Below are 21831 nucleotides of genomic sequence, written 5' to 3' on the forward strand. Positions count from 1 at the left end.
CCAGTGACTAAGTATTTAGTCATAAAAAGTAGTGAGAAGTAGAAGTATGTTGGTACTAATACCCAGTGACTAAGTATTTAGTCATAAAAAGTACTGGAAAGTAGAAGTAGGTTGGTAGTAATACCCAGGGACTAAGTACTTAGTCATAAAAAGTAGTGAAAAGTGGAAGTAGGTTGGTAGTAATACCCAGGGACTAAGTATTTAGTCAAAAAGTAGTGAGAAGTAGAAGTAGGTTGGTAGTAATACCCAGTGACTAAGTACTTAGTCATAAAAAGTACTGAAAAGTAGAAGTAGGTTGGTAGTAATATCCAGTGACTAAGTACTTCGTCATACAAGGTAGTGAGAAGTAGAATTAGGTTGGTATTAATACCCAGTGACTAAGTATTTAGTCATAAAAAGTAGTGAGAAGTAGAAGTATGTTGGTACTAATACCCAGTGACTAAGTATTTAGTCACAAAAAGTAGTGAGAAGTACAGGCAGGTTGGTAGTAATACCCAGTGACTAAGTATTTAGTCACAAAAAGTAGTGAGAAGTAGAAGTATGTTGGTAGTAATACCCAGGGACTAAGTATTAAGTCATAAAAAGTTGTGAGAAGTAGAAGTAGTTTGGTATTAATACCCAGTGACTAAGTATTTAGTCATAAAAAGTAGTGAGAAGTAGAAGTATGTTGGTAGTAATACCCAGTGACTAAGTACTTAGTCATAAAAAGTAGTGAAAAGTAGAAGTAGGTTGGTAGTAATACCCAGTGACTAAGTACTTAGTCATGAAAAGTAGTGAAAAGTAGAAGTAGGTTGGTAGTAATACCCAGTGACTAAGTACTTAGTCATGAAAAGTAGTGAAAAGTAGAAGTAGGTTGGTAGTAATACCCAGTGACTAAGTATTTAGTCATAAAAAGTAGTGAGAAGTAGAAGTATGTTGGTAGTAATACCCAGTGACTAAGTACTTAGTCATGAAAAGTAGTGAAAAGTAGAAGTAGGTTGGTAGTAATACCCAGTGACTAAGTATTTAGTCATAAAAAGTAGTGAGAAGTAGAAGTATGTTGGTAGTAATACCCAGTGACTAAGTACTTAGTCATGAAAAGTAGTGAAAAGTAGAAGTAGGTTGGTAGTAATACCCAGTGACTAAGTACTTAGTCATGAAAAGTAGTGAAAAGTAGAAGTAGGTTGGTAGTAATACCCAGTGACTAAGTATTTAGTCATAAAAAGTAGTGAGAAATAGAAGCAGGTTGGTAGTAATACCCAGTGACTAAGTATTTAGTCATAAAAAGTAGTGAGAAATAGAAGCAGGTTGGTAGTAATACCCAGTGACTAAGTATTTAGTCATAAAAAGTAGTGAGAAGTAGAAGTAGGTTGGTAGTAATACCCAGTGACTAAGTATTTAGTCACAAAAAGTAGTGAGAAGTAGAAGTATGTTGGTAGTAATACCCAGGGACTAAGTATTAAGTCATAAAAAGTTGTGAGAAGTAGAAGTAGTTTGGTATTAATACCCAGTGACTAAGTATTTAGTCATAAAAAGTAGTGAGAAGTAGAAGTATGTTGGTAGTAATACCCAGTGACTAAGTACTTAGTCATAAAAAGTAGTGAAAAGTAGAAGTAGGTTGGTAGTAATAACCAGTGACTAAGTACTTAGTCATGAAAAGTAGTGAAAAGTAGAAGTAGGTTGGTAGTAATACCCAGTGACTAAGTACTTAGTCATGAAAAGTAGTGAAAAGTAGAAGTAGGTTGGTAGTAATACCCAGTGACTAAGTATTTAGTCATAAAAAGTAGTGAGAAATAGAAGCAGGTTGGTAGTAATACCCAGTGACTAAGTATTTAGTCATAAAAAGTAGTGAGAAATAGAAGCAGGTTGGTAGTAATACCCAGGGACTAAGTATTTAGTCATAAAAAGTAGTGAGAAGTAGAAGTATGTTGGTACTAATACCCAGTGACTAAGTATTTAGTCACAAAAAGTAGTGAGAAGTACAGGCAGGTTGGTAGTAATACCCAGTGACTAAGTATTTAGTCACAAAAAGTAGTGAGAAGTAGAAGTATGTTGGTAGTAATACCCAGGGACTAAGTATTAAGTCATAAAAAGTTGTGAGAAGTAGAAGTAGTTTGGTATTAATACCCAGTGACTAAGTATTTAGTCATAAAAAGTAGTGAGAAGTAGAAGTATGTTGGTAGTAATACCCAGTGACTAAGTACTTAGTCATAAAAAGTAGTGAAAAGTAGAAGTAGGTTGGTAGTAATACCCAGTGACTAAGTACTTAGTCATGAAAAGTAGTGAAAAGTAGAAGTAGGTTGGTAGTAATACCCAGTGACTAAGTACTTAGTCATGAAAAGTAGTGAAAAGTAGAAGTAGGTTGGTAGTAATACCCAGTGACTAAGTATTTAGTCATAAAAAGTAGTGAGAAGTAGAAGTATGTTGGTAGTAATACCCAGTGACTAAGTATTTAGTCACAAAAAGTAGTGAGAAGTACAGGCAGGTTGGTAGTAATACCCAGTGACTAAGTATTTAGTCACAAAAAGTAGTGAGAAGTAGAAGTATGTTGGTAGTAATACCCAGGGACTAAGTATTAAGTCATAAAAAGTTGTGAGAAGTAGAAGTAGTTTGGTATTAATACCCAGTGACTAAGAATTTAGTCATAAAAAGTAGTGAGAAGTAGAAGTATGTTGGTAGTAATACCCAGTGACTAAGTACTTAGTCATAAAAAGTAGTGAAAAGTAGAAGTAGGTTGGTAGTAATAACCAGTGACTAAGTACTTAGTCATGAAAAGTAGTGAAAAGTAGAAGTAGGTTGGTAGTAATACCCAGTGACTAAGTACTTAGTCATGAAAAGTAGTGAAAAGTAGAAGTAGGTTGGTAGTAATACCCAGTGACTAAGTATTTAGTCATAAAAAGTAGTGAGAAATAGAAGCAGGTTGGTAGTAATACCCAGTGACTAAGTATTTAGTCATAAAAAGTAGTGAGAAATAGAAGCAGGTTGGTAGTAATACCCAGTGACTAAGTATTTAGTCATAAAAAGTAGTGAGAAATAGAAGCAGGTCGGTAGTAATACCCAGTGACTAAGTATTTAGTCATAAAAAGTAGTGAGAAGTAGAAGTAGGTTGGTAGTAATACCCAGTGACTAAGTATTTAGTCATAAAAAGTAGTGAGAAGTAGAAGTAGGTTGGTAGTAATACCCAGTGACTAAGTATTTAGTCATAAAAAGTAGTGAGAAGTAGAAGTATGTTGGTACTAATACCCAGTGACTAAGTATTTAGTCATAAAAAGTACTGGAAAGTAGAAGTAGGTTGGTAGTAATACCCAGGGACTAAGTACTTAGTCATAAAAAGTAGTGAAAAGTGGAAGTAGGTTGGTAGTAATACCCAGGGACTAAGTATTTAGTCAAAAAGTAGTGAGAAGTAGAAGTAGGTTGGTAGTAATACCCAGTGACTAAGTACTTAGTCATAAAAAGTACTGAAAAGTAGAAGTAGGTTGGTAGTAATATCCAGTGACTAAGTACTTCGTCATACAAGGTAGTGAGAAGTAGAATTAGGTTGGTATTAATACCCAGTGACTAAGTATTTAGTCATAAAAAGTAGTGAGAAGTAGAAGTATGTTGGTACTAATACCCAGTGACTAAGTATTTAGTCACAAAAAGTAGTGAGAAGTACAGGCAGGTTGGTAGTAATACCCAGTGACTAAGTATTTAGTCACAAAAAGTAGTGAGAAGTAGAAGTATGTTGGTAGTAATACCCAGGGACTAAGTATTAAGTCATAAAAAGTTGTGAGAAGTAGAAGTAGTTTGGTATTAATACCCAGTGACTAAGTATTTAGTCATAAAAAGTAGTGAGAAGTAGAAGTATGTTGGTAGTAATACCCAGTGACTAAGTACTTAGTCATAAAAAGTAGTGAAAAGTAGAAGTAGGTTGGTAGTAATACCCAGTGACTAAGTACTTAGTCATGAAAAGTAGTGAAAAGTAGAAGTAGGTTGGTAGTAATACCCAGTGACTAAGTACTTAGTCATGAAAAGTAGTGAAAAGTAGAAGTAGGTTGGTAGTAATACCCAGTGACTAAGTATTTAGTCATAAAAAGTAGTGAGAAGTAGAAGTATGTTGGTAGTAATACCCAGTGACTAAGTACTTAGTCATGAAAAGTAGTGAAAAGTAGAAGTAGGTTGGTAGTAATACCCAGTGACTAAGTATTTAGTCATAAAAAGTAGTGAGAAGTAGAAGTATGTTGGTAGTAATACCCAGTGACTAAGTACTTAGTCATGAAAAGTAGTGAAAAGTAGAAGTAGGTTGGTAGTAATACCCAGTGACTAAGTACTTAGTCATGAAAAGTACTGAAAAGTAGAAGTAGGTTGGTAGTAATACCCAGTGACTAAGTATTTAGTCATAAAAAGTAGTGAGAAATAGAAGCAGGTTGGTAGTAATACCCAGTGACTAAGTATTTAGTCATAAAAAGTAGTGAGAAATAGAAGCAGGTTGGTAGTAATACCCAGTGACTAAGTATTTAGTCATAAAAAGTAGTGAGAAGTAGAAGTAGGTTGGTAGTAATACCCAGTGACTAAGTATTTAGTCACAAAAAGTAGTGAGAAGTAGAAGTATGTTGGTAGTAATACCCAGGGACTAAGTATTAAGTCATAAAAAGTTGTGAGAAGTAGAAGTAGTTTGGTATTAATACCCAGTGACTAAGTATTTAGTCATAAAAAGTAGTGAGAAGTAGAAGTATGTTGGTAGTAATACCCAGTGACTAAGTACTTAGTCATAAAAAGTAGTGAAAAGTAGAAGTAGGTTGGTAGTAATAACCAGTGACTAAGTACTTAGTCATGAAAAGTAGTGAAAAGTAGAAGTAGGTTGGTAGTAATACCCAGTGACTAAGTACTTAGTCATGAAAAGTAGTGAAAAGTAGAAGTAGGTTGGTAGTAATACCCAGTGACTAAGTATTTAGTCATAAAAAGTAGTGAGAAATAGAAGCAGGTTGGTAGTAATACCCAGTGACTAAGTATTTAGTCATAAAAAGTAGTGAGAAATAGAAGCAGGTTGGTAGTAATACCCAGGGACTAAGTATTTAGTCATAAAAAGTAGTGAGAAGTAGAAGTATGTTGGTACTAATACCCAGTGACTAAGTATTTAGTCACAAAAAGTAGTGAGAAGTACAGGCAGGTTGGTAGTAATACCCAGTGACTAAGTATTTAGTCACAAAAAGTAGTGAGAAGTAGAAGTATGTTGGTAGTAATACCCAGGGACTAAGTATTAAGTCATAAAAAGTTGTGAGAAGTAGAAGTAGTTTGGTATTAATACCCAGTGACTAAGTATTTAGTCATAAAAAGTAGTGAGAAGTAGAAGTATGTTGGTAGTAATACCCAGTGACTAAGTACTTAGTCATAAAAAGTAGTGAAAAGTAGAAGTAGGTTGGTAGTAATACCCAGTGACTAAGTACTTAGTCATGAAAAGTAGTGAAAAGTAGAAGTAGGTTGGTAGTAATACCCAGTGACTAAGTACTTAGTCATGAAAAGTAGTGAAAAGTAGAAGTAGGTTGGTAGTAATACCCAGTGACTAAGTATTTAGTCATAAAAAGTAGTGAGAAGTAGAAGTATGTTGGTAGTAATACCCAGTGACTAAGTACTTAGTCATGAAAAGTAGTGAAAAGTAGAAGTAGGTTGGTAGTAATACCCAGTGACTAAGTATTTAGTCATAAAAAGTAGTGAGAAGTAGAAGTATGTTGGTAGTAATACCCATTGACTAAGTACTTAGTCATGAAAAGTAGTGAAAAGTAGAAGTAGGTTGGTAGTAATACCCAGTGACTAAGTACTTAGTCATGAAAAGTAGTGAAAAGTAGAAGTAGGTTGGTAGTAATACCCAGTGACTAAGTATTTAGTCATAAAAAGTAGTGAGAAATAGAAGCAGGTTGGTAGTAATACCCAGTGACTAAGTATTTAGTCATAAAAAGTAGTGAGAAATAGAAGCAGGTTGGTAGTAATACCCAGTGACTAAGTATTTAGTCATAAAAAGTAGTGAGAAGTAGAAGTAGGTTGGTAGTAATACCCAGTGACTAAGTATTTAGTCATAAAAAGTAGTGAGAAGTAGAAGTAGGTTGGTAGTAATACCCAGTGACTAAGTATTTAGTCATAAAAAGTAGTGAGAAGTAGAAGTATGTTGGTAGTAATACCCAGTGACTAAGTACTTAGTCATGAAAAGTAGTGAAAAGTAGAAGTAGGTTGGTAGTAATACCCAGTGACTAAGTACTTAGTCATGAAAAGTAGTGAAAAGTAGAAGTAGGTTGGTAGTAATACCCAGTGACTAAGTATTTAGTCATAAAAAGTAGTGAGAAATAGAAGCAGGTTGGTAGTAATACCCAGTGACTAAGTATTTAGTCATAAAAAGTAGTGAGAAATAGAAGCAGGTTGGTAGTAATACCCAGTGACTAAGTATTTAGTCATAAAAAGTAGTGAGAAGTAGAAGTAGGTTGGTAGTAATACCCAGTGACTAAGTATTTAGTCACAAAAAGTAGTGAGAAGTAGAAGTATGTTGGTAGTAATACCCAGGGACTAAGTATTAAGTCATAAAAAGTTGTGAGAAGTAGAAGTAGTTTGGTATTAATACCCAGTGACTAAGTATTTAGTCATAAAAAGTAGTGAGAAGTAGAAGTATGTTGGTAGTAATACCCAGTGACTAAGTACTTAGTCATAAAAAGTAGTGAAAAGTAGAAGTAGGTTGGTAGTAATAACCAGTGACTAAGTACTTAGTCATGAAAAGTAGTGAAAAGTAGAAGTAGGTTGGTAGTAATACCCAGTGACTAAGTACTTAGTCATGAAAAGTAGTGAAAAGTAGAAGTAGGTTGGTAGTAATACCCAGTGACTAAGTATTTAGTCATAAAAAGTAGTGAGAAATAGAAGCAGGTTGGTAGTAATACCCAGTGACTAAGTATTTAGTCATAAAAAGTAGTGAGAAATAGAAGCAGGTTGGTAGTAATACCCAGTGACTAAGTATTTAGTCATAAAAAGTAGTGAGAAATAGAAGCAGGTTGGTAGTAATACCCAGGGACTAAGTATTTAGTCATAAAAAGTAGTGAGAAGTAGAAGTATGTTGGTACTAATACCCAGTGACTAAGTATTTAGTCACAAAAAGTAGTGAGAAGTACAGGCAGGTTGGTAGTAATACCCAGTGACTAAGTATTTAGTCACAAAAAGTAGTGAGAAGTAGAAGTATGTTGGTAGTAATACCCAGGGACTAAGTATTAAGTCATAAAAAGTTGTGAGAAGTAGAAGTAGTTTGGTATTAATACCCAGTGACTAAGTATTTAGTCATAAAAAGTAGTGAGAAGTAGAAGTATGTTGGTAGTAATACCCAGTGACTAAGTACTTAGTCATAAAAAGTAGTGAAAAGTAGAAGTAGGTTGGTAGTAATACCCAGTGACTAAGTACTTAGTCATGAAAAGTAGTGAAAAGTAGAAGTAGGTTGGTAGTAATACCCAGTGACTAAGTACTTAGTCATGAAAAGTAGTGAAAAGTAGAAGTAGGTTGGTAGTAATACCCAGTGACTAAGTATTTAGTCATAAAAAGTAGTGAGAAGTAGAAGTATGTTGGTAGTAATACCCAGTGACTAAGTACTTAGTCATGAAAAGTAGTGAAAAGTAGAAGTAGGTTGGTAGTAATACCCAGTGACTAAGTATTTAGTCATAAAAAGTAGTGAGAAGTAGAAGTATGTTGGTAGTAATACCCAGTGACTAAGTACTTAGTCATGAAAAGTAGTGAAAAGTAGAAGTAGGTTGGTAGTAATACCCAGTGACTAAGTACTTAGTCATGAAAAGTAGTGAAAAGTAGAAGTAGGTTGGTAGTAATACCCAGTGACTAAGTATTTAGTCATAAAAAGTAGTGAGAAATAGAAGCAGGTTGGTAGTAATACCCAGTGACTAAGTATTTAGTCATAAAAAGTAGTGAGAAGTAGAAGTAGGTTGGTAGTAATACCCAGTGACTAAGTATTTAGTCATAAAAAGTAGTGAGAAGTAGAAGTAGGTTGGTAGTAATACCCAGTGACTAAGTATTTAGTCATAAAAAGTAGTGAGAAGTAGAGTAGGTTGGTAGTAATACCAGGGACTAAGTATTTAGTCACAAAAAGTAGTGAGAAGTTGAAAGAGGTTGGTAGTAATAGTTAAAAGTTAAAGTACCAATGATTGATTTATTGATTGATTGATTAATCCACCTCAGGGAACTGTTGGAACTCCTTAAGTAAAAGGATCCTGATAAACCTCTAGAACCTCATTAATGACAACATTGACCACTTCTGTTTTGTTTGATCCCCCGTTTTACTGCCTTGTTACAGACACTGTTTGGAAACAATTAAGGTATATAAATAGTTAAAAGTTAAAGTACCAATGATTGATTGATTGATTGATCCACCTCAGGGAACTGTTGGAACTCCTTAAGTAAAAGGATCCTGATAAACCTCTAGAACCTCATGAATGGTAACATTAACCACTTCCGTTTTGTTTGATCTGCCGTTTTACTGCCTTGTTACAGACACTGTTTGGAAACAATTAAGGTATGTAAATAGTTAAAAGTTAAAGTACCAATGATTGATTGATTGATTGATCCACCTCAGGGAACTGTTGGAACTCCTTAAGTAAAAGGATCCTGATAAACCTCTAGAACCTCATGAATGGTAACATTAACCACTTCCGTTTTGTTTGATCTGCCGTTTTACTGCCTTGTTACAGACACTGTTTGGAAACAATTAAGGTATGTAAATAGTTAAAAGTTAAAGTACCAATGATTGATTGATTGATTGATCCACCTCAGGGAACTGTTGGAACTCCTTAAGTAAAAGGACCTTGATAAACCTCTAGAACCTCATGAATGGCAACATCGACCACTTCCGTTTTGTTTGATCCCTCGTTTTACTGCCTTGTTACAGACACTGTTTGGAAACAATTAAGGTATATAAATAGTTAAAAGCTAAAGTACCAACGATTGATTGATTGATTGATCCACCTCAGGGAACTGTTGGAACTCCTTAAGTAAAAGGATCCTGATAAACCTCTAGAACCTCATGAATGGCAACATTGACCACTTCCGTTTTGTTTGATCTGCCGTTTTACTGCCTTGTTACAGACACTGTTTGGAAACAATTAAGGTATGTAAATAGTTAAAAGCTAAAGTACCAATGATTGATTGATTGATTGATCCACCTCAGGGAACTGTTGGAACTCCTTAAGTAAAAGGATCCTGATAAACCTCTAGAACCTCATTAATGACAACATTGACCACTTCTGTTTTGTTTGATCTGCCGTTTTACTGCCTTGTTACAGACACTGTTTGGAAACAATTAAGGTATGTAAATAGTTAAAAGTTAAAGTACCAATGATTGATTGACTGATTAATCCACCTCAGGGAACTGTTGGAACTCCTTAAGTAAAAGGATCCTGATAAACCTCTAGAACCTCATGAATGGCAACATTAACCACTTCCGTTTTGTTTGATCTGCCGTTTTACTGCCTGGTTACAGACACTGTTTGGAAACAATTAAGGTATGTAAATAGTTAAAAGTTAAAGTACCAATGATTGATTGATTGATTGATTAATCCACCTCAGGGAACTGTTGGAACTCCTTAAGTAAAAGGATCCTGATAAACCTCTAGAACCTCATGAATGACAACATTGACCACTTCTGTTTTGTTTGATCTCCCGTTTTACTGCCTTGTTACAGACACTATTTGGAAACCATTAAGGTATGTAAATAGTTAAAAGTTAAAGTACCAATGATTGATTGATTGATTAATCCACCTCAGGGAACTGTTGGAACTCTTTAAGTAAAAGGATCCTGATAAACCTCTAGAACCTCATGAATGGCAACATCGACCACTTCCGTTTTGTTTGATCTACCGTTTTACTGCCTTGTTACAGACACTATTTGGAAACCATTAAGGTATGTAAATAGTTAAAAGTTAAAGTACCAATGATTGATTGATTGATTAATCCACCTCAGGGAACTGTTGGAACTCTTTAAGTAAAAGGATCCTGATAAACCTCTAGAACCTCATGAATGGCAACATCGACCACTTCCGTTTTGTTTGATCTACCGTTTTACTGCCTTGTTACAGACACTGTTTGGAAACAATTTAGGTATGTAAATAGTTAAAAGCTAAAGTACCAATGATTGATTGATTGATTGATTGATTAATCCACCTCAGGGAACTGTTGGAACTCCTTAAGTAAAAGGATCCTGATAAACCTCTAGAACCTCATGAATGGCAACATCGACCACTTCCGTTTTGTTTGATCTGCCGTTTTACTGCCTTGTTACAGACACTGTTTGGAAACAATTAAGGTATATAAATAGTTAAAAGTTAAAGTACCAATGATTGATTTATTGATTGATTGAGCCACCTCAGGGAACTGTTGGAACTCCTTAAGTAAAAGGATCCTGATAAACCTCTAGAACCTCATTAATGACAACATTGACCACTTCTGTTTTGTTTGATCTTCCGTTTTACTGCCTTGTTACAGACACTGTTTGGAAACAATTAAGGTATGTAAATAGTTAAAAATTAAAGTACCAATGATCGAGGGTGTCACACACACACACGCACGTAGAGGTGTGTGTGTGTGTGTGTGTGTGTGTGTGTGTGTGTGTGTGTGTGTGTGACACACACACTACGGGAATCATTTTTTTGCTGATTTAACCCCCAATTCCAACCCTTGATGCTGAGTGCCAACCACGGAGGTAATGAGGTCCCATTTTTATAGTCTTTGGTATGACTCGGCCGGGGTTTGAACCCACGACCTACCCATCTCAGGGCGTGAGATCGGTAGGTCAAAACACTGGATAGATGTTGTCTATAGTTTATCTTCAGTATTGGAAGGTCTTGGTCACACCCGTCCTTGTGCTCCTGCAGGAGACCTGCTCCCCTCGGACGGCATCCTGATCCAAGGCAACGACCTGAAGATCGACGAGAGCTCTCTGACCGGCGAATCGGACCAGGTGCGCAAGTCCCTGGAGAAGGACCCCATGCTGCTGTCAGGTGAGCGTCGCGTGACCACAATCTTCCTGGCTGTGGAACTCACCCCGGCGTCCACGCCCAGGCACCCACGTGATGGAGGGCTCGGGCAGGATGGTGGTGGCGGCCGTGGGCCTCAACTCTCAAACGGGCATCATCTTCACGCTGCTGGGCGCCGGCGACAGCGAGGAGGAGAAGAAGGTCAAGAAAAGTAAGAGAAAACGCAAGCCATGTCACATTTGGGTGTGTCTAGTCGCCGGCTCCTCGGGACCGTCATGGTCCTCATGGAGAAGACTCTCAAGGTCAGGTCAGAGTAGTCCTAGTCCAGTCCTTAGATGATCCCAGTCACTCTCTTCTTGTCCAAGGTCTAAAAGTCAGCAGATGTGTATTGTCGGGCAACATGCAGGTTCAGACTATGTCCTCGCTTTGGGACTTCCATGGAGCGAACCCGCCTCCTTGTGTGCTGGCTCTCCGAGTGCTTATGATTTGCTTGTGGTCACTCATGAACTCTGCTTCCACTTTTCTTTCTCCTCCCTTTTTTCTGCGATCATTTCCTTCCTCGGCGAGCGTTTTGTCAGCCATCCATCTTAACGTGGCAGAATGACGCCGCTCGGCGGAGGCAGACACACTCAGAGGTCTGCGGTCTTAGGGAATCACCCGCAGAGCAGATACGGCTGAGGCTCCAAATTAGGCATCCACCCGATATCGGCTTTGTAACGTGTGTCGATACCGACCTTCTGTTATCGTATTGGCAGGTTTTTTTTGTTTTTTTAGCAAGTCCAAAGAAATATATCAGCAGAGGCATGATATACACTAGGATCGCAGTATTTAGTCTTAAAAAGTAGTGAGAAGTAGTATTAAGTTAATAGTAATACCCAGGGACTAAGTATGTAGTCATAACAAGTAGTGAGAAGTAGAAGTAGGTTTGTAGTATCACCCACGGACTAAGTATTTACTTTTAAAAACTAGTGAGAAGCAGTATCAAATTTGTAGTAATACCCAGTGACTAAGTATTTAGTCATAAAAAGTAGTGAGAAGTAGAAGTAGGTTGGTAGTAATACCCAGGGACTAAGTATTTAGTTTTAAAAACTAGTGAAAACACGTAGTAGTAATACCCAGTGATTAAGTATTTAGTCATTGAAAGTAGTGATAAGTAGTAGTAATACCCAGTGACTAACTATTTAGTCATAAAAAGTAGTGATAAGCAGTAATACGTTTTTAGTAATACCCAGGGCCCAGGGACTAAGTATTTAGTCATACAACATAGTGATAAGTAGTAGTAATACCCAGTGATTAAGTATTTAGTCATAACAAAAGGTGATAAGTAGTAAAAATACCCAGTGATTAAGTAGTTAGTCATTGAAAGTAGTGAGAAGCAGTATTAAGTTGGTAGTAATACCCAGTGACTAAGTATTTAATAATGAAAAGTAGTGAGAAGTAGAAGTAGGTTGGTAGTAATACCCAGGGACTAAGTATTTAGTTTTAAAAACTAGTGAAAACAAGTAGTGATAAGTAGTAGTAATACCCAGTGATTAAGTATTTAGTCATTGAAAGTAGTGATAAGTAGTAGTAAGTTAGTAGTAATGCCCAGTGACTAAGTATTTAGTCATAAAAAGTAGTGATGAGCAGTAATACGTTTGTAGTAATACCCAGGGCCCAGGGACTAAGTATTTAGTCATAAAACACAGTGATAAGTAGTAGTAATACCCAGTGATTAAGTATTTAGTCATAACAAGTAGTGATAAGTAGTAAAAATACCCAGTGATTAAGTAGTTAGTCATTGACAGAAGTGAGAAGTAGTAGTAAGTTGGTAGTAATACCCAGTGACTAAGAATTTAGTTTTAAAAACTAGTGAAAACACATAGTGATAAGTAGTGATTAAGTATTTAGTCATTGAAAGTAGTGATAGGTAGTAGTAATGCCCAGTGACTAAGTATTTAGTCATAAAAAGTAGTGATAAGCAGTAGTACTTTTGTAGTAATACCCAGAGCCCGGGGACTAACAATTTAGTCATACAACATAGTGATAAGTAGTAGTAATACCCATTGATTAAGTAGTTAGTCGTTGAAAGTAGTGAGAAGTAGTATTAAGTTGGTAGTAATACCCAGTGACTAAGAATTTAGTAATGAAAAGTAGTGCGAAGTAGTAGTAAGTTTGTAGTATTACCTAGTGACTAAGTATTTAGTCATAAAAAGTAGTGATAAGCAGTATTAAGTTGGCAGTAATACCCAGTGACTAAGTATTTAGTCATTGAAAGTAGTGAGAAGTAGTATTAAGTTGGTAGTAATACCCAGGGATGTAGTACTTAGTCATAAAACATAGTGATAAGTAGTAGTAATACCCAGTGATTAAGTATTTAGTCAAAACAAGTAGTGATAAGTAGTAATAATACCCAGTGATTAAGTAGTTAGTCCTTGAAAGAAGTAGTATTAAGTTAGTAATAATACCCAGTGATTAAATATTTAGTCCTTGTAAGAAGTAGTATTAAGTTAGTATTAATACCCAGTGACTAAGTAAACCCAAAGTACACTTCAAGTATCACAGGAGTGGAGCTTAAGTCCAATTGTAAGTTGATCTCAGTGAAATGTTTCAAGTGTGTCTCTCTCCCCTGATTGGTTCATTCCTGCTGACAGCACACACACACACACACACACACACACACACACACCTGTTGGTATTTGTGTTCTCCTCCAGTTTGATTTCTTTGATCCATCTTATCAGCATTCCGCCCTCTCTCTCTGTCCGAACAGGTAAAAAACAAGGACCCCCCGAAAATCGCAACAAAGGTAACCCCCTCCATTCATCCACCTGTTGCTCCGCCCCCCCATTCTTCCTCTTCCTGTCCCCCATCCTTCCTCTTCCTGTCCCCGCCCTTCCTCTTCCTGCCCCCATCTTCCATCCTGGTCCATTCAGAGGCAGGAGGGGAGCGCAAAGGGGACGTCCTCTCACCTTGCTTTACCTGTCCCAGGGTGCAACTCTCAGCCTGTCGCTATGGTTACGAGGCTGGGCTTTGTGTTTGTGTCTGGTGTCTTTGACGACCGCTCGAGTCCAACGCGGTACCTTGAAAAACGACTCGGAGAAGTAATCTTCACGTCTTGACGGAGGTCACGTTTCGACATTCTTCTGAAAGTCAATCAACAGAGTGAGCATCTTGTCGCTCATCCACAATCTTTGTGTCCAAACAAGTAGGCGGGACCTACAGTTCTAAGCCACACCCATTCCTGGGTGGAGTAGTGGTAGTAGTCAACACATACTGCAATATTGGAGTAGTGGTAGTAGTCAACACATACTGCAATATTGGAGTAGTGGTAGTAGTCAACACATACTGCAATATTGGAGTAGTGGTAGTAGTCAACACATACTGCAATATTGGAGTAGTGGTAGTAGTCAACACATACTGCAATATTGGAGTAGTGGTAGTAGTCAACACATACTGCAATATTGGAGTAGTGGTAGTAGTCAACACATACTGCAATATTAGAGTAGTGGTAATAGTCAACACATACTGCAATATTGGAGTTGTGATAGTAGTCAACACATTCTGCAATATTGGAGTTGTGATAGTAGTCAACACATACTGCAATATTAGAGTAGTGGTAATAGTCAACACATACTGCAATATTGGAGTAGTGGTAGTAGTCAACACATTCTGCAATATTGGAGTTGTGATAGTAGTCAACACATACTGCAATATTAGAGTAGTGGTAATAGTCAACACATACTGCAATATTGGAGTAGTGGTATTACTCAACACATACTGCAATATTGGAGTAGTGGTAGTAGTCAACACATACTGCAATATTGGAGTAGTGATAGTAGTCAACACATACTGCAATATTGGAGTAGTGGTAGTAGTCAACACATACTGCAATATTGGAGTAGTGGTAGTAGTCAACACATTCTGCAATATTGGAGTTGTGATAGTAGTCAACACATACTGCAATATTAGAGTAGTGGTAATAGTCAACACATACTGCAATATTGGAGTAGTGGTATTACTCAACACATACTGCAATATTGGAGTAGTGGTAGTAGTCAACACATACTGCAATATTGGAGTAGTGATAGTAGTCAACACATACTGCAATATTGGAGTAGTGGTAGTAGTCAACACATACTGCAATATTGGAGTAGTGGTAGTAGTCAACACATTCTGCAATATTGGAGTTGTGATAGTAATCAACACATACTGCAATATTGGAGTAGTGGTAGTAGTCAACACATACTGCAATATTAGAGTAGTGGTAGTAGTCAACACATACTGCAATAATGGAGTAGTGGTAGTAGTCAACACATACTGCAATATTAGAGTAGTGGTAGTAGTCAACACATACTGCAATAATGGAGTAGTGGTAGTAGTCAACACATACTGCAATATTAGAGTAGTGGTAGTAGTCAACACATACTGCAATATTGGAGTAGTGGTAGTAGTCAACACATACTGCAATATTGGAGTAGTGGTAGTAGTCAACACATACTGCAATATTGGAGTAGTGGTAGTAGTCAACACATACTGCAATAATGGAGTAGTGGTAGTAGTCAACATATACTGCAATATTAGAGTAGTGGTAGTAGTCAACACATACTGCAATATTGGAGTAGTGGTAGTAGTCAACACATACTGCAATATTGGAGTAGTGGTAGTAGTCAACACATACTGCAATATTGGAGTAGTGGTAGTAGTCAACACATACTGCAATATTGGAGTAGTGGTAGTAGTCAACACATACTGCAATATTGGAGTAGTGGTAGTAGTCAACACATACTGCAATATTGGAGTAGTGGTAGTAGTCAACACATACTGCAATATTGGAGTAGTGGTAGTAGTCAACACATACTGCAATATTGGAGTAGTGGTAGTAGTCAACACATACTGCAATATTAGAGTAGTGGTAATAGTCAACACATACTGCAATATTGGAGTTGTGATAGTAGTCAACACATTCTGCAATATTGGAGTTGTGATAGTAGTCAACACATACTGCAATATTAGAGTAGTGGTAATAGTCAACACATACTGCAATATTGGAGTAGTGGTAGTAGTCAACACATTCTGCAATATTGGAGTTGTGATAGTAGTCAACACATACTGCAATATTAGAGTAGTGGTAATAGTCAACACATACTGCAATATTGGAGTAGTGGTATTACTCAACACATACTGCAATATTGGAGTAGTGGTAGTAGTCAACACATACTGCAATATTGGAGTAGTGATAGTAGTCAACACATACTGCAATATTGGAGTAGTGGTAGTAGTCAACACATACTGCAATATTGGAGTAGTGGTAGTAGTCAACACATACTGCAATAATGGAGTAGTGGTAGTAGTCAACACATACTGCAATATTAGAGTAGTGGTAGTAGTCAACACATACTGCAATAATGGAGTAGTGGTAGTAGTCAACACATACTGCAATATTAGAGTAGTGGTAATAGTCAACACATACTGCAATATTGGAGTTGTGATAGTAGTCAACACATTCTGCAATATTGGAGTTGTGATAGTAGTCAACACATACTGCAATATTAGAGTAGTGGTAATAGTCAACACATACTGCAATATTGGAGTAGTGGTAGTAGTCAACACATTCTGCAATATTGGAGTTGTGATAGTAGTCAACACATACTGCAATATTAGAGTAGTGGTAATAGTCAACACATACTGCAATATTGGAGTAGTGGTATTACTCAACACATACTGCAATATTGGAGTAGTGGTAGTAGTCAACACATACTGCAATATTGGAGTAGTGATAGTAGTCAACACATACTGCAATATTGGAGTAGTGGTAGTAGTCAACACATACTGCAATATTGGAGTAGTGGTAGTAGTCAACACATTCTGCAATATTGGAGTTGTGATAGTAATCAACACATACTGCAATATTGGAGTAGTGGTAGTAGTCAACACATACTGCAATATTAGAGTAGTGGTAGTAGTCAACACATACTGCAATAATGGAGTAGTGGTAGTAGTCAACACATACTGCAATATTAGAGTAGTGGTAGTAGTCAACACATACTGCAATAATGGAGTAGTGGTAGTAGTCAACACATACTGCAATATTAGAGTAGTGGTAGTAGTCAACACATACTGCAATATTGGAGTAGTGGTAGTAGTCAACACATACTGCAATATTGGAGTAGTGGTAGTAGTCAACACATACTGCAATATTGGAGTAGTGGTAGTAGTCAACACATACTGCAATAATGGAGTAGTGGTAGTAGTCAACATATACTGCAATATTAGAGTAGTGGTAGTAGTCAACACATACTGCAATATTGGAGTAGTGGTAGTAGTCAACACATACTGCAATATTGGAGTAGTGGTAGTAGTCAACACATACTGCAATATTGGAGTAGTGGTAGTAGTCAACACATACTGCAATATTGGAGTAGTGGTAGTAGTCAACACATACTGCAATATTGGAGTAGTGGTAGTAGTCAACACATACTGCAATATTGGAGTAGTGGTAGTAGTCAACACATACTGCAATATTGGAGTAGTGGTAGTAGTCAACACATACTGCAATATTGGAGTAGTGGTAGTAGTCAACACATACTGCAATATTAGAGTAGTGGTAATAGTCAACACATACTGCAATATTGGAGTTGTGATAGTAGTCAACACATTCTGCAATATTGGAGTTGTGATAGTAGTCAACACATACTGCAATATTAGAGTAGTGGTAATAGTCAACACATACTGCAATATTGGAGTAGTGGTAGTAGTCAACACATTCTGCAATATTGGAGTTGTGATAGTAGTCAACACATACTGCAATATTAGAGTAGTGGTAATAGTCAACACATACTGCAATATTGGAGTAGTGGTATTACTCAACACATACTGCAATATTGGAGTAGTGGTAGTAGTCAACACATACTGCAATATTGGAGTAGTGATAGTAGTCAACACATACTGCAATATTGGAGTAGTGGTAGTAGTCAACACATACTGCAATATTGGAGTAGTGGTAGTAGTCAACACATACTGCAATAATGGAGTAGTGGTAGTAGTCAACACATACTGCAATATTAGAGTAGTGGTAGTAGTCAACACATACTGCAATAATGGAGTAGTGGTAGTAGTCAACACATACTGCAATATTGGAGTAGTGGTAGTAGTCAACACATACTGCAATATTAGAGTAGTGGTAGTAGTCAACACATACTGCAATAATGGAGTAGTGGTAGTAGTCAACACATACTGCAATATTAGAGTAGTGGTAGTAGTCAACACATACTGCAATAATGGAGTAGTGGTAGTAGTCAACACATACTGCAATATTAGAGTAGTGGTAGTAGTCAACACATACTGCAATATTGGAGTAGTGGTAGTAGTCAACACATACTGCAATATTGGAGTAGTGGTAGTAGTCAACACATACTGCAATATTGGAGTAGTGGTAGTAGTCAACACATACTGCAATAATGGAGTAGTGGTAGTAGTCAACATATACTGCAATATTAGAGTAGTGGTAGTAGTCAACACATACTGCAATATTGGAGTAGTGGTAGTAGTCAACACATACTGCAATATTGGAGTAGTGGTAGTAGTCAACTCATACTGCAATATTGGAGTAGTGGTAGTAGTCAACACATACTGTAATATTGGAGTAGTGGTAGTAGTCAACACATACTGCAATATTGGAGTAGTGATAGTAGTCAACACTTACTGCAATAATGGAGTAGTGGTAGTAGTCAACACATACTGCAATATTGGAGTTGTGGTAGTAGTCAACACTTACTGCAATAATGGAGTGGTGGTAGTAGTCAACACATACTGCAATATTGGAGTAGTGGTAGTAGTCAACACTTACTGCAATAATGGAGTGGTGGTAGTAGTCAACACATACTGCAATATTGGAGTAGTGGTAGTAGTCAACACATACTGCAATATTGGAGTAGTGGTAGTAGTCAACTCATACTGCAATATTGGAGTAGTGGTAGTAGTCAACACATACTGCAATATTGGAGTAGTGGTAGTAGTCAACACATACTGCAATATTGGAGTAGTGATAGTAGTCAACACTTACTGCAATAATGGAGTAGTGGTAGTAGTCAACACATACTGCAATATTGGAGTAGTGGTAGTAGTCAACACTTACTGCAATATTGGAGTAGTGATAGTAGTCAACACTTACTGCAATATTGGAGTAGTGGTAGTAGTCAACACATACTGCAATATTGGAGTAGTGGTAGTAGTCAACACATACTGCAATATTGGAGTAGTGGTAGTACTCAACGCATACTGCAATATTGGAGTAGTGGTAGTAGTCAACACATACTGCAATATTGGAGTAGTGCTAGTAGTCAACACATACTGCAATATTAGAGTAGTGGTAGTAGTCAACGCATACTGCAATATTGGAGTAGTGGTAGTAGTCAACGCATACTGCAATATTGGAGTAGTGGTAGTAGTCAACACATACTGCAATATTGGACTTGTGATAGTAGTCAACACATACTGCAATATTGGAGTAGTGGTAGTAGTCAACACATACTGCAATATTGGAGTAGTGGTAGTAGTCAACACATACTGCAATATTAGAGTAGTGGTAGTAGTCAACACATACTGCAATATTGGAGTAGTGGTAGTAGTCAACACATTCTGCAATATTGGAGTAGTGGTAGTAGTCAACTCATACAGCAATATTGGAGTAGTGATAGTACTCAAAACATACTGCAATAATGGAGTAGTGGTAGTAGTCAACACAAACTGCAATATTGGAGTTGTGGTAGTCGTCAACACATACTGCAATATTGGAGTAGTGGTAGTAGTCAACACATACTGCAATATTGGAGTAGTGGTAGTACTCAACACATACTGCAATATTGGAGTAGTGGTAGTTCTCAAAACATATTGCAATAATGGAATAGTAGTAGTAGTCAACACATACTGCAATATTGGAGTTGTGGTAGTAGTCAACACATACTGCAATATTAGAGTAGTGGTAGTAGTCAACACATACTGCAATATTAGAGTAGTGGTAGTAGTCAACACATACTGCAATATTGGAGTAGTGGTAGTAGTCAACACATACTGCAATATTGGAGTTGTGGTAGTAGTCAACAAATACTGCAATATTGGAATTGTGGTAGTAGTCAACAAATACTGTAATATTTGAGTAGTGGTAGTAGTCAACAAATACTGTAATATTGGAATAGTGGTAGTACTAAAAAATACTGAAAACTTGGAGTAGTGGTAGTAGTCAACAAATACTGCAATATTGGAGTAGTGGTAGTACTAAAAAATACTGAAAAATTGGAGTAGTGGTAGTAGTCAGCAAAAACTGTAATATTGGAATAGTGGTAGTAGTCAACAATTACTACGATTTTGGAGTAGTGGTAGTAGACAACAATTACTACGATTTTGGAGTAGTGGTAGTAGGCAACAAGTGCTGTAATTTTGGAATAGTTGTAGTACTCAACAAATACCGCAATTTTGGAGTAGTGGTAGTACTCAACACATACTGCAATATTCGGGGTAGTGGTACTACTGAACAAATTTGGAGTAGTGGTAGTAGTCCAAAGTGTGTGTGTGTGTGTGTGTGTGTGTGTGTGTGTGTGTGTGTGTGTGTGTGTGTGTGTGTGTGTGTGTGTGTGTGTGTGTGTGTGTGTGTGTGTGTGTGTGTGTGTGTGTGTGTGTGTGTGTGTGTGTGTGTGTGTGTGCGAGTGAGTGAGTGACAGGAAATTGAGTGTGAGAGTTTTACCCTGCTTCAGTAGTGAGTGTGAGAGTAGTTAGTGTGGGAGTAGTGAGTGTGGGAGTAGTGAGTGTGAGAGTAGTGAGTGTGAGAGTAGTGAGTGTGAGAGTAGTGAGTGTGGGAGTAGTGAGTGTGGGAGTAGTGAGTGTGGGAGTAGTGAGTGTCGGAGTAGTGAGTGTGGGAGTAGTGAGTGTGGGAGTAGTGAGTGTGGGAGTAGTGAGTGTGGGAGTAGTGAGTGTGGGAGTAGTGAGTGTGGGAGTAGTGAGTGTGGGAGTAGTGAGTGTGAGAGTAGTGAGTGTGAGAGTAGTGAGTGTGAGAGTAGTGAGTGTGGGAGTAGTGAGTGTGAGAGTAGTGAGTGTCGGAGTAGTGAGTGTGAGAGTAGTGAGTGTGGGAGTAGTGAGTGTGAGAGTAGTGAGTGTGGGAGTAGTGAGTGTGGGAGTAGTGAGTGTGGGAGTAGTGAGTGTGAGAGTAGTGAGTGTGGGAGTAGTGAGTGTGAGAGTAGTGAGTGTGAGAGTAGTGAGTGTGAGAGTAGTGAGTGTGGGAGTAGTGAGTGTGAGAGTAGTGAGTGTGGGAGTAGTGAGTGTGGGAGTAGTGAGTGTGGGAGTAGTGAGTGTGGGAGTAGTGAGTGTGAGAGTAGTGAGTGTGGGAGTACTGAGTGTGGGAGTAGTGAGTGGGGGAGTATTGAGTGTGAGAGTAGTGAGTGTGGGAGTAGTGAGTGTGGGAGTAGTGAGTGTGGGAGTAGTGAGTGTGAGAGTAGTGAGTGGGGGAGTAGTGAGTGGGGGAGTAGTGAGTGGGGGAGTATTGAGTGTGAGAGTAGTGAGTGTGAGAGTAGTGAGTGTGGGAGTAGTGAGTGTGGGAGTAGTGAGTGTGAGAGTAGTGAGTGTGAGAGTAGTGAGTGTGGGAGTAGTGAGTGGGGGAGTAGTGAGTGGGGGAGTATTGAGTGTGAGAGTAGTGAGTGTGGGAGTAGTGAGTGTGGGAGTAGTGAGTGTGAGAGTAGTGAGTGTGAGAGTAGTGAGTGGGGGAGTAGTTAGTGGGGGAGTATTGAGTGTGAGAGTAGTGAGTGTGGGAGTAGTGAGTGTGGGAGTAGTGAGTGTGAGAGTAGTGAGTGGGGGAGTAGTGAGTGGGGGAGTATTGAGTGTGAGAGTAGTGAGTGTGGGAGT

At 37.8% G+C, this 21831-nt stretch overlaps 1 protein-coding gene across 7 annotated transcripts in view; it reads left to right on the forward strand.

Annotated features, from left to right (window-relative positions):
- The window catches only part of LOC133535523 (plasma membrane calcium-transporting ATPase 1-like), a 255985-nt gene that overhangs the window by 146978 nt on the left and 87176 nt on the right, over positions 1 to 21831 (forward strand). For 5 of the 7 annotated variants that reach the window (XR_009802241.1, XM_061875430.1, XM_061875427.1 and 2 more), the window contains 3 exons: positions 10860 to 10985; positions 11047 to 11172; positions 13712 to 13747. Coding sequence is in view for 6 of the 7 variants with exons in the window: in XM_061875430.1 (XP_061731414.1) it covers positions 10860 to 10985; positions 11047 to 11172; positions 13712 to 13747 (288 nt within the window). In the remaining variant the exon portion in view is untranslated. The remainder of the gene's footprint in view (positions 1 to 10859; positions 10986 to 11046; positions 11173 to 13711; positions 13748 to 21831) is intronic. The other 2 variants (XM_061875429.1, XM_061875428.1) reach the window with 1 other exon arrangement.

This window comes from Nerophis ophidion, linkage group LG16, assembly GCF_033978795.1.
Source record: "Nerophis ophidion isolate RoL-2023_Sa linkage group LG16, RoL_Noph_v1.0, whole genome shotgun sequence".
Taxonomy (NCBI): Eukaryota; Metazoa; Chordata; class Actinopteri; order Syngnathiformes; family Syngnathidae; genus Nerophis; species Nerophis ophidion.